At 54.8% G+C, this 21,399-nt stretch overlaps 5 protein-coding genes across 5 annotated transcripts; 2 read left to right on the plus strand and 3 right to left on the minus strand.

The window, feature by feature from the left end:
- Positions 1-1,093: 1,093 nt before the first annotated feature.
- On the minus strand, positions 1,094-2,219 carry TRIREDRAFT_122048 (sec61 beta subunit of ER translocase). The gene is made up of 4 exons (XM_006965743.1): positions 2,082-2,219; positions 1,650-1,854; positions 1,462-1,557; positions 1,094-1,404 (listed from the first exon to the last, which is right to left on the minus strand). Exons 1-4 carry the CDS (start codon positions 2,082-2,084, stop codon positions 1,370-1,372), a joined length of 339 nt encoding a protein of 112 aa, XP_006965805.1. The 5' UTR covers positions 2,085-2,219; the 3' UTR covers positions 1,094-1,369.
- A 1,517-nt stretch (positions 2,220-3,736) lies between these two features.
- Positions 3,737-5,266, minus strand: TRIREDRAFT_122050 (uncharacterized protein; the record flags this gene model as incomplete). The annotated part of the gene is made up of 3 exons (XM_006965744.1): positions 3,737-4,048; positions 4,118-4,267; positions 4,325-5,266. The coding sequence occupies 3 exons, from the start codon at positions 5,264-5,266 to the stop codon at positions 3,737-3,739; spliced, it is 1,404 nt and encodes a 467-aa protein (XP_006965806.1).
- Positions 5,267-9,468: 4,202 nt separating this feature from the next.
- On the plus strand, positions 9,469-10,973 carry TRIREDRAFT_107773 (uncharacterized protein; the record flags this gene model as incomplete). The annotated part of the gene is made up of 2 exons (XM_006965587.1): positions 9,469-10,228; positions 10,291-10,973. The coding sequence occupies 2 exons, from the start codon at positions 9,469-9,471 to the stop codon at positions 10,971-10,973; spliced, it is 1,443 nt and encodes a 480-aa protein (XP_006965649.1).
- A 780-nt stretch (positions 10,974-11,753) lies between these two features.
- Positions 11,754-14,589, plus strand: TRIREDRAFT_48516 (uncharacterized protein; the record flags this gene model as incomplete). Its single annotated transcript, XM_006965588.1, has 4 exons — positions 11,754-12,383; positions 12,447-13,502; positions 13,565-14,018; positions 14,102-14,589. 4 exons carry the CDS (start codon positions 11,754-11,756, stop codon positions 14,437-14,439), a joined length of 2,478 nt encoding a protein of 825 aa, XP_006965650.1. The 3' UTR covers positions 14,440-14,589.
- A 2,277-nt stretch (positions 14,590-16,866) lies between these two features.
- Positions 16,867-20,739, minus strand: TRIREDRAFT_107775 (uncharacterized protein; the record flags this gene model as incomplete). Its single annotated transcript, XM_006965745.1, has 6 exons — positions 16,867-19,170; positions 19,256-19,402; positions 19,468-19,578; positions 19,638-19,684; positions 19,757-19,933; positions 20,025-20,739. 6 exons carry the CDS (start codon positions 20,737-20,739, stop codon positions 16,867-16,869), a joined length of 3,501 nt encoding a protein of 1,166 aa, XP_006965807.1.
- Positions 20,740-21,399: the final 660 nt, after the last annotated feature.

The raw sequence follows: 21,399 nt of genomic DNA on the forward strand, positions 1-21,399 counted from the left end.
CAAGCGTAGTGGTGCATTGGGGGGTTTTGTTCAAGTGATCCAACTCACAAAAAAAAGACAATGGTAGCACAGGGACAGAATCAAAGCTGAGAACGGCTCAAACTTGATTCCAGTCGGCAAGGCGATGACGTGTGGCCGTTGTGAGAGGCCTCTCTATGTTGGGACCTGCTGCCAGAGTTTGCCTCGCGCTTGTTGATATCATTGGATCCCTGTCACGAGCGGCGACGATTGTATTGGGGAGCTTCTGCTCCCAGCGCCTGGTAAGCCTGGTGAACCGCTGGGATCATCCAAAGTCCACAGCCGTAGGCGCAGAGCTACCTTTTAGCGGGCTGTGATTAGCAGAAGGGCCAGTGCCAGTATACCTAGCAGCCCGCCATCTGTGCTACCATGGCATGGATAAGTGACGGGGGAACAAACTGGAAGAGCACATCCAAGCGAATGACATATACTAGTGATCATGGGTTGACCCATCTGCATCCAGCAAAAATGATGTGAATTGCGACAAATATGAAGTCTACGTTGTTCAGGTCATATACAGTACCTACCTCGTAAGCTTATCGTCTTATCTGAAAGACATTTCGCTCCTGCTTCAAAAAGCATTTCACAAGAATACTTGTAATGGAACCAGCGCCTGGTCGCACTTGCCTCGGTCCGTCCGTATTCGAGCCGCGTACCTCAGGAAGGCGCAAGAGCTGTGGTAAGGCATTCAGCCTGCCCGATTTCTAAATTCGGTTCAGCAAAACGCCTACCATTAAAGTAATTAACGTCCAATGAACATTCTTACAAGTATTGCCTATCCAAAGAACAATCACAGTCAACATGTGAGAGTAGGTAATTTGTAATGGAATTCGAGCAAAGGTTGCCGCAGGGTCAGGTAAGTCGGCAAGTAGCTCATGCGTATATTAGATACCTGATTCCTTTTCGGGAACCTCCAGGCCCCCCCGCGTACGAGTAGCAATAATACGACATGCGAGCTACCTACCTAGAACAGTCACAGCAGTCACAGCAAGCGAGACTCATTCAGTCATAGGTACAAAGACTTCGTGGTCAGAAGTGCAAACGAAATAGAAAAAGCCGTTTTGCTCATATAGTACAAAATATCATGATCCGCTCTCAGACTCCATGGTGATTAAGGGCCAGGTCGAATGTATCCCACCAAACCCATACATCCTGCTGCTGTAAGTCAATTGTTTGTTTGGTTTTGTCTTCATTTTCTCTCTTTTCTCTTTTGCGCCCAGACACTCGCATCAGCTTGACTTGCGCCTGTTGAACTCGAGCCGTCGCAAAACCCTGCTTCTCCCTTGCCTTACACCATTGTCGTGTCCTCTCTCTCTCCCCCTTGTATCATTCCAATCGCCGTATAACGTGTTTAGCTCGAGAATTTGCGGCTGATCTTGGCAATGACTTTGTCGAGGGTCAGCATCTGTGGTATCAGTTGGCGTTGAGAATGTGGGGACTCACTGTGCAGAGCAACAACGCTGAAGATGAAGACCAGGGACAGAACAAGGACAACAACAGGGTCAACCTTCAATCCGGGAGACTCGTCCGTGTAGAGTCCTACATTCGATCTTCTCGTTAGCCACATGTCTATCTTCCAACCCGAGCTTTCCCATAAAGCGCTATATAGGACAAGCACAGAGACAACGTACTCAGCATAGTGCTGCTGGAACCGCCAGCGCCAGCAGCCCGTGTGCTGCTCGGCCTGGCATTCGCAAGCTTCTCCTTCTGATCAGCGGCAGCACGTCGACGGATCGCAGTTCGAGGGCCGCCGGGAGGCGTGGGGGAGGAAGGTCGGCTGATGCTGGAACCGCTGGCCGCGGCAGGGCCATTGGCGGGTGAGGAGGGACGAGAAGACTGCGCACGAGAGGGAGACATGTTAGCACTGAGCCACTGGCCATGAGAATTGCTCGCAGATTCGCCATGTTGCCGCCGCTACGCGCGAGCTGGGAGTCATGCAATGCGCGCATGACACACACACGCCGTCTTGTGACGCGATTCCCAGCTGCCGCAAACCGGCAGCAACATTGACAGCACAGAAGTGACGATGGGAAGGAAGCACAAGCAAGGAGGAACACGCATACCATTGTGAAGGAGTGTGTGGTGGGTATATGAGAAGGAAGAGAAGCAATCGACCGAGAATCACTGCAGGACTCTTGAGTCGAATTGGCAAAAAGAGATCAAGGTGTATGGAGTTTAATAGAGAGGAATTCCAAGTTCTGGCGCAAAGAGGTCCCGGGCGGGTGAAATTGTGGCCCCAAAAGGACCAGCTAGAAGTTAAGGCCACATTCACACAAATGCCAATCCAGCGGCGGCCGAACATTTCTCCGCTACTACCCCAGAGGGAGAGACATTGGAGAAGCGTGAATCCACCAGACATGCAGCTTTTAGCGCAGAGCAGCCTACTAGATAGTACTTTAGTCGACGGAGTCTTATTGAGTCGTTAACGACCTTTTATCGAGTCCCATTCCAAGTGTTGTTTCAAATTGATATTACAAACTTCATACAATCAAAGGCAAAGCAAGGTAAAAGTACATGCAGATGATAGCGCTGAAGGCGCTTACAGACCAGCTGACTGCTTGACAAAGAACTCCAGACGCTGCAACTCGCATCGGCCATGAGATTCAATGCATCAACAAGAGAGAGAAAAGAGGAAAAAAGAGAAAGAGAGAAAAAGACAACTGAAAGTCAGAGCCGGATAATAATCGCCTGTAATAGCCCAATAACCCGCAACAAAGAAAGAAAGACTCCCCCTCTCAACATATATTCAGAGTAGCTCACATTGATTCATTACTAAGGGCCGTAGAGGCTCGGGGTATTTTTACAATTTGGGGGAGACTATGTATGACGGAGGCCCTGAGCAAACACCTCCAAACCTTCGCTAATCATGTTCGCCTCCGCTTCAACAGACTCCGCGTCAAACTCGCTGTCCTCCTTGAAATCCTGCTCGCAGGCTCGCTGCGTGGTATGTGTATAGTTCAAAAACAATGCAAGGCGGGCAAAGGACAAGTGTGAAAAAGAAGAAGAAAAAGAAGAGATAACACAAAGGGAATCACAGAAAGAGGGAGAAGAAAAGAAATGAAGAAGAAACGAAGAGGAGAAAGAATCAAAAGAAGACGAGTGAGAGTGAGAGTGAGAGAGAGAGAGAAAGAGGGAGAAAGGCGCCAGCTTGCCAGAAGAAGGTAACAGCATAAACAACCCAGACATGCCAGCAGCCTTCTCTTTCAACACACTCAAGGTTAGGAGGCGATCTTCCGCAGAAGCTCACGGCGGGCTCATGTTCATTGCCGACGCAGCGAGCTTCCCGGAAGCATCCATGGTCTTGGGGCGAATGACACATTCTCGCCCCAGGCCGCGATGTCGAACTCCCTCCTTGTAGTGCGTTTGCCCTCAAGCGTTTCCGTCAATCTTTGCCATCGAGTCGTACAGGTGCGTTTGCGATGTTGGGTGGAGGTCTTTGGTCGACTCGAAACTCCTGGTCGGCTTCAACCCTCTGCTTGGTCTCTGTCGACCGAGAAAGGAAGAAAAAGAAAAAAGGGGGAAGTTTCGCAGACCGAGGAGCTGCGTTCCATAGATCAAGGCCGATTATATAAGATTAGACAGTACATCTACCCCTCGGAAACGAACAGATTTCAACCAAACGCCTCCCGCTATGACGGCAATGCTGCAGTTCGGGCTGTTGAGTTTTTTGCTGACGAAAAGAAAAGAGAAATCAAAGGAAACTGTTGTGTGTGGTATCTCAGAGAGTGACGTCAAGAACCAGGCTGACGTCCGCGACGTTGGGGCCAGCGAGGTCTTCAAGAACGGGTATAAGGTCTAGCAGCTCGTTGTCGTGCGCGTCGGAAAACCAGCTGCTGATTGGAACAGCGTGCTGGGGGTGGAATATGTACGAGGTTGGCGAGTTGTCGATGATGATGGTGTCTTTCAGATCTCGTCCAACTTGCGAAAGGTCCTTGACATAGTTTCCTTGGTGGTTGTAGCAGCTCTCTCGGAATAGGCGGTGATGAACAACGTTGTGTATGTCTAATTGGTCTAGCAGAGGATCGCCGTACTGTTCGAGAGTCGACAATGTTAGTCCAAGCGATTTCCATCACGCGCGGCAGGATGACGCTGCACGTACCTTTGAGACTGATGCGGTAAAGACAACTACTTCGTAAAGCTCTCCCACCCTCTTCATGAACTCGTCTACACCAGGTCGCTTAATGACATACACGTTATGATAATTGCCTTCTATTTCGACCGGTATTGTGAAGTCGGCTTGATGAAGAATCTGGCGCATTCGGTTAGCCTACGTTTTCTTCCTCTGCTTGGGGGGAAAAACACAAACCTTGAATGAGCTGTGGACCAACGTTTCGTCAAGGTCCAAAACTAAACATTTCCTTCCTTTGAGCTCCGGGGTGATGGGCGGCAACAGCCACTTCTGAGGCTCCGGTGCTGAAGGGCCGTCATCCGTAAGAGGAAGCGCTGCGGTCACCAGCGGCGTGGGAATCGGGCCAGGCGGCGGAGGGGGGAGCGCAACTTCGTGGGCCTCTTGTCGTACGACCTCGGGCTGCACGTCCCGGGCTTCCTCGTCTGTCGGCACATCGCGCATCTCGACGTCGTCGACCACCTCTTCTATTTCTCGAACTTCTTCGTTCGGCTCCAAAGGGCTCGGAGGGTCGACGGTAACGGCCGGGGCAACGTCTTTTGATTCTTGAGTCGTCTGCTGCTCCTCCTCCACCTTGGTCTGGTCCTGAGCACTGCTCGAGGAGACGCCATGGTCCTTGGCTGGGGGGGCGGTGGTTGCTGGGACGGGGGGCTTTTCGCTGCTCTGCTTCGTCGGGGTCTGGTCCTGGGGCGTCTGCGTCCTTGACTTGGCCGTTATCGGCCTCGGGGGTAGTTTATCCAGTTTATGAATCCCCTGAGGGGAGTCGACGGCGTTCGCCGAGTCGGGCACGCCGCAGCATCCCAAGAGAGCCAAGAACCCGCTGCTCTTCTTCCTTTTCCGTTTCTGCTCGCTTGCTGATGGAGAGCTGGGGTGGGAAACCTCGGTTGCGCGAGCAGGCTCGGCATCGCCACTGGAGCTACCGTTTCGCTGTCTATCCAAAAAGCTTCCCTTGGACTCTCTGGATCTGCTGCCGATGCTGCTTCGCGGATCGGTGATGGTAGCTCCGCTCAAGCCAGTTGTGGTCGGGGAGGACTGGTTCCTCTGCTGGGACGACGATCGCGACGGCACCTTGAGGAGTCCCCGGCCCTTACTGGAGCTCTCCCCATCCTCCGGCACCAGCATGTCCTTTTCCTTGCCCAGCCCAGATCCAAGAGGAACTCTGTCCTGCTTGAAGTCGACGACCGCGGGGGTTGCCACGGCAGTATCGGCCATTGTGAAGTCACTGCGTTGAGCCTGTTAGCCTTCCCCATCCGACGCTGAAGCGATAATAAGCCAACGTCACAGTGCAACCTGAAAATGGAAGCTCGGGCGGCAGAGCTCCCAGCTTCAGTTGGGCCGCGAAATGCGATGCAGTATCGGTATGATGAGGCGATGATGGACGGGAAGCTATCGCGGATGGACGAAACACCAACAGCCATCAAGCCTATATGACCAAGGACGCCATCGGGCTCGATAGCGGAAAGGCGCCAGATTGACCCTTGCGGACAAGACGAGGTAAAATTGCGCGGGCTTTAGCGCACCTGCTAATGCATCTTTGCACGTACCTCAAAAACACTCAGACAGCTAAGCAAGCTGGCGTGAATTTTCCAAGCTTCCAACGCAATCAAAAAAGAAAAAAGGGAAGGGGGGGAGAATAGTAAGGAAAAAGGGAATAGAAGAAGGTTTGAAGATGTAAAGAGAGAGAAAAAGAACGTCAGCCCACAAGGGGCGTGTTTTGGGCGGCGACGTGCCGTTCGTTGCTCCGAAATGCCCTTTTCTTGCAGCCAAAAATTACCGGGGTGTTGGCGAGGAGCTGAGACGCGCCCGACAGAGAGGGAAGATTTAGGGAGTCGAGACGATGGGCGCCCGTGCTTTGTGGTCGCAGAGAGACGCGGAGTCGGGGCAACGACGAAGGCGAGCAGCTGAGGCAGTGGGTGGGCGCCAGTTGGGGAGCGATGGGCGACCGTGACGATGAGGCGCCGCGGCGGTTCGTGAGGGCGAAGTCAGGAACAGGTTCAGGCCAGGTCGCGATCAGGAGGGACGATGGACGGAGGGACAGATGGATGGACGACGGAAGAGGCGAGGCGACGGCGGCCACGGCGTACATGGACGAAGTACAAGTACCGGCCGAGGGACTGGTGAGGGCTCAAGCGAGATGATTGCCTTTAAACGTGATGGGTTTTGGCTGGGCCAGGTCGGGGATGGTCCGGCGTGCAGGGACGGGCTGGGGGGGGAGGTTTTTGGGGGGGGTTCAAGGTGTGGGTGGAGTGCTTGTCGAGATTAGCCAACGGCTCTAGCGACGCTGGGGCGTTAGTGGGGGAACAGCCAGCGACGGTGCGCGGGTGGCGGGCTGGCACGGTGCTGCAGGCGCTGCGGGTGCTGGCGGCCAGCAGCTCTGCGGCGCATGGCGCCATCGCAGCGGCCCCGCGTGACGGAGCTGCAGAGCCGCTCCCGCGCTCGCAGCACACGCCCACGGTGCGCCTGCACCGCAATGCACCGTGGGCGCTGTTAGGCCAGTAAATCGCGACTGCATGGCGCCCTGTCCCAATCTCCGCTAATGGCGGCCGCCAAGTTCTCATCTTACCGTCCAACGCTGCACCTGTGGGCTCGCAGGCGCTGCTCAGTCTTCCTGTTTGGGAGAAGCGCGGTCACGGCCGGCGCTCTGCACGGCGGCCCGCTCACACGCTGCGACAGGGCAGGCTGGATTGTCTGTTCGCCTGGCTGCTTTGTCCCTCCAGGCTCATACATACTACTATCGCACCCGGGCAGGTGTCTACAGGCCCGCCATACGATGCAGGCCTCAAACTACCAATGAATGCAGCATTCATACCTTGCAGCTGGAGCAGCCGGGCGCCGTCGACCAGGTACGAGGCACGCAGTGCAGTCTGCCGCCCATGACGCGGTACCGAATACTGATACGCAGCAGCTGAAGCTCCAAGACGTCGCAACAGCTTGGGACGCAGCTTGGCTGTATCATGGGCACCGCAGAGCAAATCAGAGCAGTTGAGGGCATCCATCATTCTGCGCGAGAAATCCGTTCCGTGGCCTGGCGCGGTTGGGCGGTGGGTCGAGATCTCTGCTTCCTGGGCTTCCGAGCTGCTACCCAAGTACGAGTACAGGAGTATTACTGGCCGCCGCCGCCAGACAAATCACGAGCAGACAAAGGAAAACGGCTGAAAAAGAGGAAACAAAGGGAAATCACCAAGGAAAAGGGACCAGGCGAGTCCTCCCAGTTCCGTCCTCCCCCAGAATCCCGGGCGCCATCCCACCCCCCCTCTCGCCCTGCGTGCCGAGTCAACAGCCCTGACCCGGGCGTCGTGATTGGCCGTGTTGGCGCCCAGGCGTCGACCTGTTCACAATTCTGCCCAGTCGCGGCACGAGCACACCCGCCGAGCGAGTCGTCGTTGGAGGGAAATCGGCGTCGAGGCCCTCGGTGAATGAGCGTGTTTCGCTTGGGATTGGCGGCATGCAGGCATGCCAGGAAGCATCACTCCTGGTCCCCCGGACAAGGACGCGGGCCTCTGATTACGGAGCAGCCACGCATAATAAAACGGAGAAGAGCTGGACCTGGATGGAGACGCCTCTGTGCCCATGGAGACTGCTATGGGTCCCTTTTCTGCTGTGCTCGTATGGAGACTGGCTGAGGTGACTGGCTGGGCCATGCCATGCCATGCCATGCCATGTACGAGCATGTACGAAGACAATGTACGGCATCGGATGGGGTCGGTTTGATTGGCATGTCCGGCACCTCGTCGCACATGGCGGGCCAGCAGCTCCCCAAGCTCCCGCCCTTTTGTACATGCCTAGGTAGGTACGAACATACTCGTACAGGTACATACATGGACACGCTGCGGCCGTGCATGTGGCCAGCTGTTCGCGCAGAATGTCTGGCCCGCCCTGAACATACCTTACCTTACCTGACCTGACCTGTGTCCCCGGACGCAGAGGTTGCCGGGCTCGTACGAGAACCGGAGCACGAGGACGACGTACCTCCAGGTGTGTGTACCTACCTAGGTAAGGTACTATCTCGTACAAGGGCATCCATCCATCTATCAGCTGCAGTGTGCGGCTGCAGATTTGCCGTTGCACGGAGGAGCGAATGGCCCTTTTGGTCCTGCGCTCTCCTACGGCCAAAAAGCTCCAGCTGCTTTGTGCTCCGCCCTGGATGCCCCCCTGGCAGTTGCTAACGGAACCAGAGAACCCAGCTAGTGCCCTATGGATCACGTCCGTCACATCTGCCTGGTCGCGGCGGTCTCCAGTTGAGGAGCACGATGGAGCTTGCTGCCAGGCCATGGAAATTTGGCTATCGATGGCTCTCGCAGATTAGGTGCCTGAGCCTCCTGGCCAAGCTTTGTGCTAATTTTAGGCGCCCGGGCCTGGACTCGGACAAGCAAAGATGCAGGGTAGGTTGAACGTGTGGTTGAGATGGGATGAGATGGGCAGTCAAAGAAGATAGATCAATGAGCGCGTGATACCTGGTAGGTACTAGGTATCTATCGTTGGTTGCACGAGAGGTCATCCCTTCATCATTTTCTTCAAAAGATGAGGAACCGCTTCCTCCTTTCTGTGTTCTTACGAGTTGCCATATTTTGTTCATAACACGGGATCTCGCAATCAATCTGAGGTCCTAGCGGGTCTGCCTCGGAGTGGGATGAAATCATCGATTTGGCAATCTCAGCCACGGGGGTTCGTACCCTGTCAAATAAGATGGTGAACCAGTCAGGAGCTGGTGTTCAGGAACACCAAGATTCACACATACAATGGACCTGAGCAGCGCAAGGTGAGGCTTTGAACGCGCCATGTACCTGTTCAAAGCCACAAAGACAGAACTGGCATTGCCTTGTTGTGGCTCATAAAGGAATTGTTCTGGCGTTTCTGCACACGAGGTACGTACCCCTCGTCTAGTTCTACTAGTACTAGCATCATGCAACCCTCCAGCTCAGACCGGATCTGGTTGAAGATTCAATCGAACTGCGGGGCCGCCTAAACGCTATCTGGAGCGCCTCTAAAATGCCTTTTGAGCGCACAAAAGCTGGATGAACAGCCTCGAATGCCAACGCTCAACTTCAGCCTGAACAACAATCACGCGAACGCTGGAACCTCAGCATCACAAAAGATAAACAACCGCCGCTGGTGTTATCTGAACGGCCAGAAAACAGGATGATGGGCTGAAGCCTTGCCCACACCCGTCTGAAACAGTCTCCAGCTATATATCCCGCCTCAGGCCGCACACGCAATACCATGTAACCATCACCACGACGCAAGCAAATTCTGATTCAACACAGACATATTTCTTGACAACCAAGATTTTCAAAACAAAGACCGTCACTTCAGTTCACGCCAACATGTTTGACTGGCAGCGTCTTCCAGAGGAGTTGAGGCTCCTGGTGCTGGAGGCCCTCGCACGAGACCCGTACAGCGGCAGCAGGCGTGCCAGCTTGACCAACTACGCGCTTGTCTGCAAGACCTGGCAGGCGACCTTTGAGAAGTTGAATTTCCAGCGCCTGGTCCTCCGTCAAGATGATCTGGATGGCGTTGCGATGCTCCCCAAGCGGTGCAGGCCCTACGTCACCCACGTCTGCCTTCGCATCGAGCTCAACGAGTACGTGCCCTGGGCGGGCGGTGAGCTCGGTATCTTCAGGCCAGCGATTATCAGACCCGAAAGGATGGAAGACATTGAGGCAAACAGCGAAATCATCGAATTGGCCATCGGGAAGCTCTTCCATGGGCTCAAGGCTTGGGAGAAATGGGCCAAGCCTGATCATCGTATCACGCTGGAGATAAGCTTCCATTCGCCTAGTGACTCCAGATACGTTGCCAAAGGCATTCATGCGAGGGAGCTGGACCGGGGACTGCCCTCGACGAGTGGCCTCAGGCGTGAGGGCGCTGCCGATAGGATCTTTGGTGGTTATGTTCACATCCAGTTCCACCAGCAGCTCCCTCGACTCAACATGGTGAACCGATTCATCATGCAGAGACACACACGCCGACAGCCCACTTCTTTCACGATGCATCAACTACTGTCCCGGTTTCCCGACCTGGAGGAGTTGGTCTTTGAGCCATGGCAGCAGTTCCTGGACACGTCGCAGGACCGTGCCGATGCAGGTATGTGATCATCTAGGCTCGTGATGTTAGATGGCTTTCACGTGCTAACCGTGGCCCACTAGGTTATGTCAAGTTCTTGAAGGGCTCGCTGCCCAAAGGCCTGAAGCATCTCACGTTCTTCGAGGATCATGATGAGGAGAGGACGAACTTGAGCCTGGCAGATGGTGTACCGGCTCGAGCGCCCAATCTATATGTCAGTGCCGCCTTGGCGCAACGAAGTCTCAGGCTTGAGACTCTCGGGGCTTCATTCCTCGTCGATGCGAGTGATTTCTTCCGATCGTCCAAGCCAGAGTGGACCTGGCCAAACTTGCGGTCCCTGACGCTGACGTCGCAGCACCTGGAGTCTACGCGAAGCTCCTACGAGATCAACGACATGCTCAAGCTAGCGGCCCAAGTAGCGCTTGCCATGCCGAAGCTCGAGACCGTGGAGATCTGGAACGGGGGCCCGGGGCACGCGGCCGTCTTTCGGTATAGCGGCAAGAAGGGCGGCGCCACCCTGGAGTGGATTGGCACCTGGGATCTCTTTATCGACTCAGAAGCTGTTGATGCTTGGGAAATGGTGGCCCACAAGAGCCATGGGTGGCGGATGCTTGGTTTGGAGAAGCATCTGATCGAGGGCCCTCACGATATCCGCAGTCATGGGGACGCCATCCAGTTGCTCAAGACGAAGGAGCGGGTGCTTAGTCCCCAGAGCCTGGATGAGGTGCAGTTTGAAGCCAAGGATGGTTGCCTGTGCTTTCCATAGAATCATGTGGCAGTGGGATCTTGTTGTTGTTTTGATGTTGTAGTGGAGTGGTTGAGGAGTTGAGATGGACTACATTCGTTACGTGCGAAAGGACTGACGCGCCATACACCTAATGGCACGATAGAGTGCTTAAAAGAGGACACGATAGAGTACTTGATTAGTGTCCAACATGGTTGCTTTCCCTTGCTAAAGTCTTGAGTATGATGGCACTTGTTACCTCTCGAGCATCGTGATGTAGCTCCCATCTCGAAGAACAGCAGCTTTTTGCCCCCCTTAATCACATGCAGCCACTGACAGAAATCGCGGGATCTTCCCCAGACTCTTCGGGCTTCTTCCCCCACAGTGTGGAGTCACGTGTGGCTGCTGCTTCGGGGCGGTTCCGTCATTGCTCCATTTCGGGACCTGCTGGATTTCTGGGCCTCGGGACAGCTGGGCGCGGCTTCACCTTCACATGTCCGATTCCACGCCCACGCAACCACACGACGGATTCCTCTTCCATATCATTTCGCAACGATACACGACATCATCGACGGTTTGCCGCGCCTGCTGATGGCCGGTTCTCTGCAGTTACTCGGCTGAACACACGACGGTTTCTGACACACTGCTCCTCTGACTCTCTGCTCTGCGACAACCGCACGATCCAATACACTACACGCGCAGGCGCTCGGCTTCATGACCCTCGACTCGGCCTAGACGGGGACTTGCGACGCCTGGAGTGTCCGAGAAGCACGTCCAGCGTCCGCACCAGCTCATACAAAGAGAATAGGACAGGAACAAAAAATGGCAGCGCAGTCAAACCTGCGCAGGACGGCAGCCGAGGATGCGCTGGCCGAGTTCCTGGAGAAATGGACCACCATCCTGGGCAAGCGGCTGCGCTCCACGTCGCGAACAACCCGCATCCTCGCCACCCTATCGCTCGCCATGTCCATTATCCTGGGCGCCGAGGGAGGCAGGAGGTGGTGGAAGAAGAGGCGGCACGAGCGCGAGCAGGGGCGCAAGCTTGTGCGCACCAATTCGTGGCTGCACAACAAGGACGGCTCGCGGACAATCTATGTGCCCTACAAGGATGGCACGTCCAAGGTGGTCATCAACACGACGAAGCCGCTGACCTTTGAGGCGCATAGGCGGCTGTTTCTGAATCCGCCGAGGGTGTCTGGGCTTGGTGATGGCACTGTTCCGTCCGCCCAGACGAAGCCGGGCCTGAACCTGGCGTTTCTGCACCAGTTCCTTAGTCTGATGAGCATCATGATTCCGCGATGGTCAAGTAAGGAGGCTGGCTTGCTCATTAGCCACAGCGTTTTCCTGATGTTGCGGACATATTTGTCTCTGGTGGTGGCTCGTCTTGATGGTGAGCTTGTTCGTGATCTCGTGGCTGGCCATGGAAAGGCCTTCCTCTGGGGTATAGTCAAGGTATGTTTTGCGTCCTCGCTGTTGGCAGCAAGGAGACCTTTCCCCTAATGGCTACTTCTTTAGTGGTGTGGACTTGGCACCTTTGCCTCTTATACGAACGCCATGATCAAGTTTCTCGAGTCCAAGGTATCGATTGCTTTCCGAACACGACTGACCCGGTACATTCACGACATATACTTGAACGACAATCTGAATTACTACAAACTGTCTAATCTAGACGGAGGCGTGGGCCAAGGAGCTGATCAGTTCATCACCCAAGATTTGACGCTGTTTTGCGCCTCGGCGGCCAACCTCTATTCCTCCCTGGGAAAGCCATTTGTCGACATTTGCGTCTTTAGCTTCCAGCTCTACCGGTCCCTGGGCCCCATCGCCTGGGTTGGGCTGATGAGCAACTACTTCCTGACGGCGAGTATCCTGCGGAAGCTGTCCCCACCATTTGGCAAGCTGAAAGCGGTTGAGGGCCGGAAAGAAGGAGACTTTCGCAGTCTCCACGCCCGCCTGATTGCCAACGCGGAAGAAGTGGCCTTTTACGGCGGTGCAGAGATGGAGAAGACGTTTCTCAACAAGGAGTACAAGTCGCTCAAGAGCTGGATGGAGGGCATCTACATGCTCAAGATTCGTTACAACATCCTGGAGGACTTTATTCTCAAGTACAGCTGGAGTGCCTACGGCTATCTGCTTGCCTCCCTGCCTGTCTTCCTACCGGCCTGGGGCGGCATTGGCGGTGCGGCTGAGATGAACGAGGGCAGCGAGAAGGGCAGCAGGGAGCGCAATCGCATGAAGAGCTTCATCACCAACAAGCGGTTGATGCTTTCGCTGGCCGATGCGGGCGGACGCATGATGTACTCTATCAAGGACCTGGCCGAGTTGGCTGGCTACACCAGTCGCGTGTACACGCTCATCTCGACTCTTCACCGGGTTCATGCCAACGCTTACTACCTCCGAAGCGGGCAGAGCGAGCTCTACTCCTTGTCTGACGTTCAGGGAACGATTCAGAAGGGGTTTGATGGTGTTCGTTTTGAGCAAGTGCCCGTCGTTGCCCCTGGTCTCTGGCCCCAGGGTGGAGAGGAGCTGATAGAATCCCTGGACATGATTGTCCGGAGGGGCGAGCATCTTTTGGTATGTACCAAGTTCACTATATCCCTTCCATCTCTACGTTTTAGCTAACAAGTTGTCCGAAGATTTCGGGTCCTAATGGCGTTGGAAAGAGTGCCATTTCGAGGATTCTGGCTGGCCTTTGGCCCGTCTATCGAGGTTTGGTTAGTCGACCCAAGAGCTTGGGCCAAGACGGCATCATGTTCCTGCCCCAGCGGCCGTACCTGAGCCCCGGCACTCTTCGTGACCAGGTCATCTACCCCGACGGCCACGTGGATATGCGGGAGAAGCGCAAGTCCGAGCACGATCTGCAGAAGATCCTCGAGGCGGCCCGTCTTGGGTACTTGCCCGATCGCGAGGGAGGCTGGGACACGCGAAAGGAGTGGAAGGACGTGCTCAGCGGAGGCGAGAAGCAGAGGATGCAGTTTGCGCGTCTTTTGTACCATGAGCCGCAGTATGCGATTATTGACGAGGGCACGAGTGCCGTGTCGAGTGATGTCGAGGGGTTGTTGTACGAAACGTGCAAGGAGAGGGGCATCAGTGAGTTTTTTCCCCCCCTTACAAGTTGCAAAAAACCCGATTGGAAGATGAAGAAAGCTTGGGTCTAACGATGTCATCCATAGCACTCATCACCATTTCGACACGAGCATCGCTCAAAAAGTACCACACCTTTAACCTGCAGCTGGGCGTCGGTGAGCAGGGCGACGGCTGGGAGTTTGAGCGCATCGGGACGGAGCGCGAGAAGATGCAGGTGGAGAAGGAGGTGCAGGAGCTGCGCGAGCGGCTGTCGCAGGTGGACGAGCTGAAGAGGAGGCGGGACGAGATTGAGAGGGAGCTGGCGGCGGTGTGGACGGACAAGGGCGAGATGCTGGAGGCGCCGTCTTTTTCGTACACGAGCAGCAGTGGCGTTGATGTTGATGGGGTCCAAGAGGATGAGGTTGAGGAGACGGCTGAGGCGTAGGTAGAGTAGAAGGAGATGGGAGTTGGGATGTTCTATTACTACTACTAGCGTTGTTTGTTTCATTTGATGCAAGGGGGATGGAAGGGAGAGGGGGGCTGTTTGTGAGGGTATGTGTGTATCAGGGGCTTTATTTGCATGAATGATTGATGTGATGATGTTTCTTGAGCATTGGTATACCTTTTGATGTCTCGAGATGTTTATATACTACATTTCTGTCTGTTTGGAAGCATGGAAGCATGTCTTGATGTTTGAAGCGGTATGAATGAGGTATCGGGCGCACATTTTCAGCTCTTGATGCGATGACTTGCAGTGCGACGCTGTTGTGAGACACGGACAAGCTTCTCTCCAGACTCGTCCGTCTAATCGCCCTTTTGGACGGATCGGACTTGACCAGCGAGCGTGGAGAAGCTGAGGTTCCTTTTATCTCGTCTGTTCTATTTCTGGTCCTTTCTGCTATTGGGTTCTAGCAAGATGACTCTACGGGCCAATAGTAACAGCATTAGTCTCTATATAAAGCTACGAGTATGTGTAGGTATGCGTTGGTGGAGGTTGAGGTTCGTCTGCCCTGCATTCAGATGGAGCTGGTGGCTGATCGATTTACGTATGGGCCCCTGATTTTTTTTTTAATTGGATATTGAATACTGGGAAGAGAGAAGAATAGGTCAAGCAAAGATGGGGAATGAAGATGGCAAGGGACGGGAAATATATACTACTATATAAGGCAGATAGTATATATATTGGACGGTTCGCGGTTCTATATTTGTCTCACCGGCGAGTGTCTCAGCCTTGGCAGCGAACCAGATAGAGCCATGATTGCCACCATTCATTCCATGGGAAAGTGGTATATTTCAGGATCCCAAACTCAAAACAAAGGTCAGGGGTGTTCGTCGTCTGTCCTGCTTGGTGCATATTTATCCATTGGGCTGGCGATTGTTCTTTCGATTGCTTCCCGTGCCGCTTGTTCTACTCCTCATTGCTGTTCACTGCTTCCTCTTGTTTATATTGCGCACAAGGAGCATTGCAATACAGTAATGAACTACTTGTCTATTTGACATTTGAAAGAACCATGTCACACCTACCAAAGTTCCATACCCGAGCCTGGTCGAAGGCGTCGCTCGCCTCAGTAGGACAATTGCCCGTCATCGACGAGAACAGCAACACCATCCATCTGCAGCCCTCATGGACGACAACATCCTTACCGCCTCCGGCACTGCTTCGGTCCTCGCCGGGGAACTCTAGACGGAACTTGGGGCATGTCACTGAGAAGCAGCCTAGTAACCCATATATCGTTGGATTTCTGGATCTTCCTCCAGGGGTGTTGATGGTGAACGAGTGCAAGGACGAGGGCGATGATGAAGATGAAGAGACCGTCATGGGACAGATGACGCCGGTACTGCGCGCGTGTTCTGAAAAGGGGCGTTGGAAGACGGGGGGTAATCTGCAGAGGAGATGCCAGATTGTGCTGGTTGTGGCGGTTGTTTTGGTGGTTCTTGTAGGGCTCGCCGTTGGGCTTGCGCTTGGGCTGACAAAGTGAGTTCTGCGTACATATGTTCCCTTAGCATGATGGATGCTTGTGGTTCATGTCTGGGAGGGCATAGATATTACTGAATAGTGGGCGCTTTGTATAAAGGGAAGCTGACGGCGTATTGCTCTTAGGTCAGAGACGAAAGGCTACGACGGCGGGAGCTGAAGTAGGTTCTTCTCAGACGCGCCTACGGAAGCATTTGCATTCGACCCGATGCTTTGAGCTTCATCCTCAACATGCACATCCGACCCGGGTAGGTTGTTGTTGTCTCTTTGCTAAAGGCGGCTTGGCTTTGTGTTGTGCTTCTCTCTGGACGATGATGCGAGACGAGACTGGCCATTGGGAATTCTTTTGCAATGATCCCATTGCTACTTTTACAAACGTTGCAATGACGGTCCTTGACGGCGGAGAGAAAGAAAGAGTTCTGTCTTTTCGTCAAGCCGAAACACTGCTACCGAATTGCCAACTGCAACGAAGAATAACGCTCTTGAAGGCACTCACACGGCAACAACGTACTGGGCCAGTCTTTGGACGAATTGCAGGATATGGCAGCCTTATATTTTGACGCAGACGCGGACCATTGAGTATGGGCCTTGGACGGGTCTGGTAGAGGTTGGCAAGGATGAAGAGTGTTGAAGGTGCTCGAGTGCGCAGATTCTCAGGGGAACAAGGTATGGTTGCGGATGCCGAGGCTCGGATGGTGACTTGTCAGTGTGTACACACGACAGAAGTTGGAAATGAAGTATCAAGTCTGAACAAAGGAGTCTATAATTATTTAGGACGATGATGTGTATTTAACTCAAACAAAGCCCCATGGAACATGCCCGTTCACTATAGTCTATCCTTTCAGTATACCCTCTATATCAACTCCACATCTCGATATATCAGACTTACCTCGATACTTACCACCAAATCCTCTCACCAGTAGCTGTATTCCCTGCGTTCCCTCCCCCCCTAGGCTCGTCTCCCCACCAGACTCTCTCATCCCTGGCTACACCCCCCCTGTCCCTGGAGGCACTCGCGTCACCCATGACGGCATCTCCATCGTCCTCATCCATCATGGCCTCCCCATGCTGCTGCTCCCCTTCATCATCCACATCCATCACTCTACTCGTCCGCCCAAGCTCCGGAGTGCTCTCCACTTGAACAGCACCCGCCGCCCGAGGCGAAGGCGTCCTCCTGAACTTGTTCCGCAGCCGATCCAGGCGAAAGAACTTGGCCAACTTCCTGCGCTTGCTGTCCTTCTTGACCCGGCCTCTGCTATCCGTCTCCGGCACAACCAGCGAAACGGTAGAGCCAGGATCATACTGATTGTGCAGGCTCCTCATATGATCGCCATACGTGCCCTCAGCTTCAGTCACTGCAATTGTCGGGTTAGGCGTGGGCGTGTTGGCAACAACAGGCCACAAGGTCCCGGGGCTCTCGTCCGTTGCCGTCTCCGCGAGATGCACGGGCTGCATCCCCATGGTCACAGTCGAAGACGCCGATGCAGCGTCGAAGCGGACTCGGCGCTGCTTCTTCCGCGGACTGCTGCTGGTTGTGCTCTCTGCCTCTTCGGCGGCTTCTTCTTCTTCCTCTGCGCTGCGCTTCTTGTTTGTCGCTGCCACTGTGGCACCGGGCCTCATGGGGAATTCGGAACTTGATGATGAGCCTTTGACGACAGATGGCCCTTCTTGCAGCAGGTCCCCCGTCGCCCAGATGGGAAACTCTTCACTGGAAGAGCGTTGAATAACAAGAGGTTGTCCTAGCTGCACCGTCGTCGTCGTCGCAGTCGCCGCCTCGGGCCCCATCGAAGACTCCTTGTCCAAAGACCCGTCGTCAGCAGGGGGCCTCACTTGCGCCGCCGTTGCCGTTGTTTGCCGGATGGGCAACTCCTCTCCCAAAGGACCTTCACCAGCAGACGGTGCTGCCTGAGCTTCCGTCGCCGTTGATCGCATTGGAGACTCCTCACTCGAAGAGCTCTCGTCAACAAGTGGTGGTCCCAGTTGCACCGCCGTCGCCCTTATGGGAAACTCTTCACTGGAAGAAGACCCATCGACCTCGCTTGAAGGGCCCTCAGCGGTGGGTGGCCTCGCCTGTGCGATTGTCGCCCCTGGCCGGATGGGAAACTCTTCACCCGAAGAACCTTGAGCATCAGGTGCTCGCCCCAGCTGCACCACCACCGCGCCCGGCCGGATGGGAAAGTCTTCTCCTGAAGGACCCAAGTCAGCGGGCGGTCGTCTCAGCGGCAACCCTTCCGCAGTCGGTCTCATGAAGAAGTCTGGAATCGGAGAAGTATCAGCAGCAACAGGCGGCGGCCGTACCAACTGCGCCACCGTCGCGCCCGGCCTGATGGGGAACTCCTCGCCTGAACAATCCTCGGCAGCAGGCCGTCCGAACATGGGAGCAGATGGGCGCGCAGGGTGCTGCTGCTCCTGATCCTGACCGGAAGAGCCTTCGGCAAAGGGCATCCTCAGCTGCGCCCTCGCCGCCCCGGGCCGAATCGGAAACTCCTCGCTTGTTGAAGGACCTTGGGCAGCAGGTCGTCCTAGCAAAGGAGCGGTCGAAGCAAGATCCGACAGCCTCATGTCTGGAACAGATGCGGAGGGGTCGCCTCCACTAGGAGGATAGGGGTGGTGCTGTGCAGGAGGTCGTACACTGGGGCCTGCCTCAGAAGTAGACATGAGTGGCGATCGCCGGCTCTTGAGGCGCAGAGCGGCCACATGCGCGATGAGAGGATTGCCAGTCTCTTCGTAATTGTTCGCGCTATAGGGGTTCGTCGTGAAGTTCTGAGGAGGAGGGGGCGCAGGGGGAGGAGGAGGAGGAGGAGGAGCATCTTGCTGAAGCGCCTGAACAGCCGTGACAAACCCATCATTCTCATACTCGGTCACATTCTGCATGTTGTCGTCCTCGGGGTACTGGCTGGGCCTCTGCATCGCCCAGAACAGATCCCAGAACTGGCGCGTCTGCCAATCGGGCTCCTCGGGAAAGCCTCGCTGCTTGCGCTCGGCAATCTTCTGGAGGAGGTAAGAGAGCGGCGGGCGATCTCCCGGTTTCTCGTACTGGCACTGGAGGATCAGGGAGCGGAGATCTTCTTCGATCCATGCGTAGTCCTGTCTGCATATGCGCCAGCCGTACGTTTGGCCGTCGCTTCTCCCGTCGTAGGGTCTGAATCGCATGGTGACCATGGGGTGGCTTACCCAGAGCTTGGTGATGACTGCTTCCATCTAGACGGACGAAATGAAGTCTTGTTAGCTGAAAGAAGTACAGGGAGGAAAAGAGAGAGAGAGAAAAGGGGGGGGTTTGACTCACAATCTGGCCGATCAGAAAGAGGTTTGTCCAAGTGCCGTATCGGCCGGCGCTTACATTCTTGTCGGGGCCAAACGTGTCGCCGATGAATCTTTGGTAAGGCCCCGGATTGGCGGTATCAAAGGTGTCCCATTCTCTGGCAATCGTTTCCTGGGGGGTTGCTGTATGAGCAGTCATTCGCAAGCAGAGGGTCGTGTAGTAGGTAGATAACTTACAGGGGGGATGCGGTTGACCTTTGGAACTCGTCTGAGTCTCCAGTACTCCGACTCTGGCCAAAACGCCCAGTTTTCCCTCATCTTGTGGCTGAACTCGCCAAAGTCGTGGAGCTATATATGGAGATGAATCAGTATCCTATAACCATGGAGCCAGGACGCTGCGTACTTACCTTGAAGATGGGATGATGGCCATGCTGCTCATCCTCGGCAATGAGAACTATCAGACACAAGTTAGCCAACGCGACCCAATCACTCCCTCAGTTGCAAGTGAGTGCTCGTGAGTACACACCGTTCTGCTCTTCGATATCAAAATGAACGTCGTGGCTATCGATCAGAGTACAGATCCTGCGAAGCTCATCCATGTTGTCGGGGTCATCCAACGACTCGAGAACCTTGTCGAGGCCATCGTGGCCCCATCGCCGAATCGCATCTGGCTGCAATGCCACAGACACGGCTCCCTTTACCACTGCAAAAAAAAAAAAAAGAAAAGACACAAGTCAGCTCAAATGCTTCAGAAACAAACAAAGCGGTACTTGACTGGTGATATCACAACTCACGGCACTCCCAAATCTCCCAGAGCGCCTTCATCGAAAAGACAATGTTAAAGTGCGACGCCCTGTTGAGCAAGTCAAACATGCTCCCGCGATCAGCATACTCCAGAACGAGAACCTCCAAGTCGGAAGGGTTGAACCTCGCTCCTCGGTTGATCATGTATCCCCTGTTCATCTTGCGCCGGACATTGTCGGCCATGGCCTGCAAGTCCAGAGCCTGCGTGACGTGCGAGGCGCCCGCGTACCGCAGATGCCACTGCAGCTCGCCGTCAAAGTTTGCGCTCGACCGGACGGGGATCTTGATGACGGCCTTGACGCTGCTGCCGTCCTCGAAGATGGCGTTCCACAGCGTGGCCATGCCGAAGCCGCCCTCGCCCAGGACCTTGACCCATTCGAGCCGGAAGCCGTCCCAGTTGAGCATCTCAATGTACTCGTCGACGCGCTTCGGCTGCGTCGTGTCGCCGCCATTGGAGGAGCTCGAGCGCGGAGGGAAGCCAAAGAGACACTCGTACGGCTGGTCGTGGGGCCTGTTCTTGGGATGGTAGGGCACGCGGAGGCGCTGCACGTCCAGCTCCGTGGCCCTGCTGGCGTTGTGCAGCGTGACGTGCTTGTCGCCGCGGACGAGGGCGGCCTGGATGGTGAAGAGGTTGCGGAACTCGGTGGCCGGGGTTTGCTCGACCGTCTTGCGGTGCACGACGAGGTTGGCCAAGGGGCGCGGCATGATGGCGGTGGTGGGAGGGGGAGATAGTTGATGCAATCGGTGATTTCATTTCTCTTATTTCTTCTTTTTTCAAACTGTCTAACGTCGGTGACTATGATATTTATGTGAGCTGGATGAGCTTGAAGAGAATGAAGCCGCGACGATAGTCTCAAAGGGAGGCTCAACACAGAACATGTGGTGTTGTTCATCTTGAACGCTTTCTTGAAACCTGAACATCATATTTCCACTCCCCAGAATAGAATTTCTCCCAATTCGGAGACGATGATGAATCTTTTAGTGTTGTTGCATTGAGTCCCTCAAACAAGGAGCTTCTCATCATTGTCCGTCCTCTCGTTGTCCCGAAGCATCATGTCACGGCTCAAAGAAAAGAACAACGAAACCCCGCCATTGAACAGCCCCTCAAAAGTTGAAGGAACATTGGAAACAAGCCACTGCAACTAGATCTCCGGCGTCTCCACCAACCTGGTCCTTGATGGGGGAAGTGTCTTCAACATAAGCAGGATGTTGGAAACGAGGGTTCCAGGGAAGAAGGAGTAATGATACTAAAAGGAAACGGGCGTTGAACAGCGAGGATTTGCAGCTACAGTATTACCCGCCGTATCAACAACCACCCCGAACCAACAGCAATCAAATGTCATCATTCACCCTTATCGCCCGGAT

The sequence above is a fragment of the Trichoderma reesei genome, assembly GCF_000167675.1.
Source record: "Trichoderma reesei QM6a unplaced genomic scaffold TRIREscaffold_10, whole genome shotgun sequence".
Taxonomy (NCBI): Eukaryota; Fungi; Ascomycota; class Sordariomycetes; order Hypocreales; family Hypocreaceae; genus Trichoderma; species Trichoderma reesei.

Coding starts and splice junctions, on each gene's coding strand:
- TRIREDRAFT_122048 (XM_006965743.1), bottom strand. Junction 1,558..1,649: donor TTCCAGCAGCACTATGCTGA/GTACGTTGTCTC, acceptor GATCGAATGTAG/GACTCTACACGGACGAGTCT. Junction 1,405..1,461: donor CAGCGTTGTTGCTCTGCACA/GTGAGTCCCCAC, acceptor CCCTCGACAAAG/TCATTGCCAAGATCAGCCGC.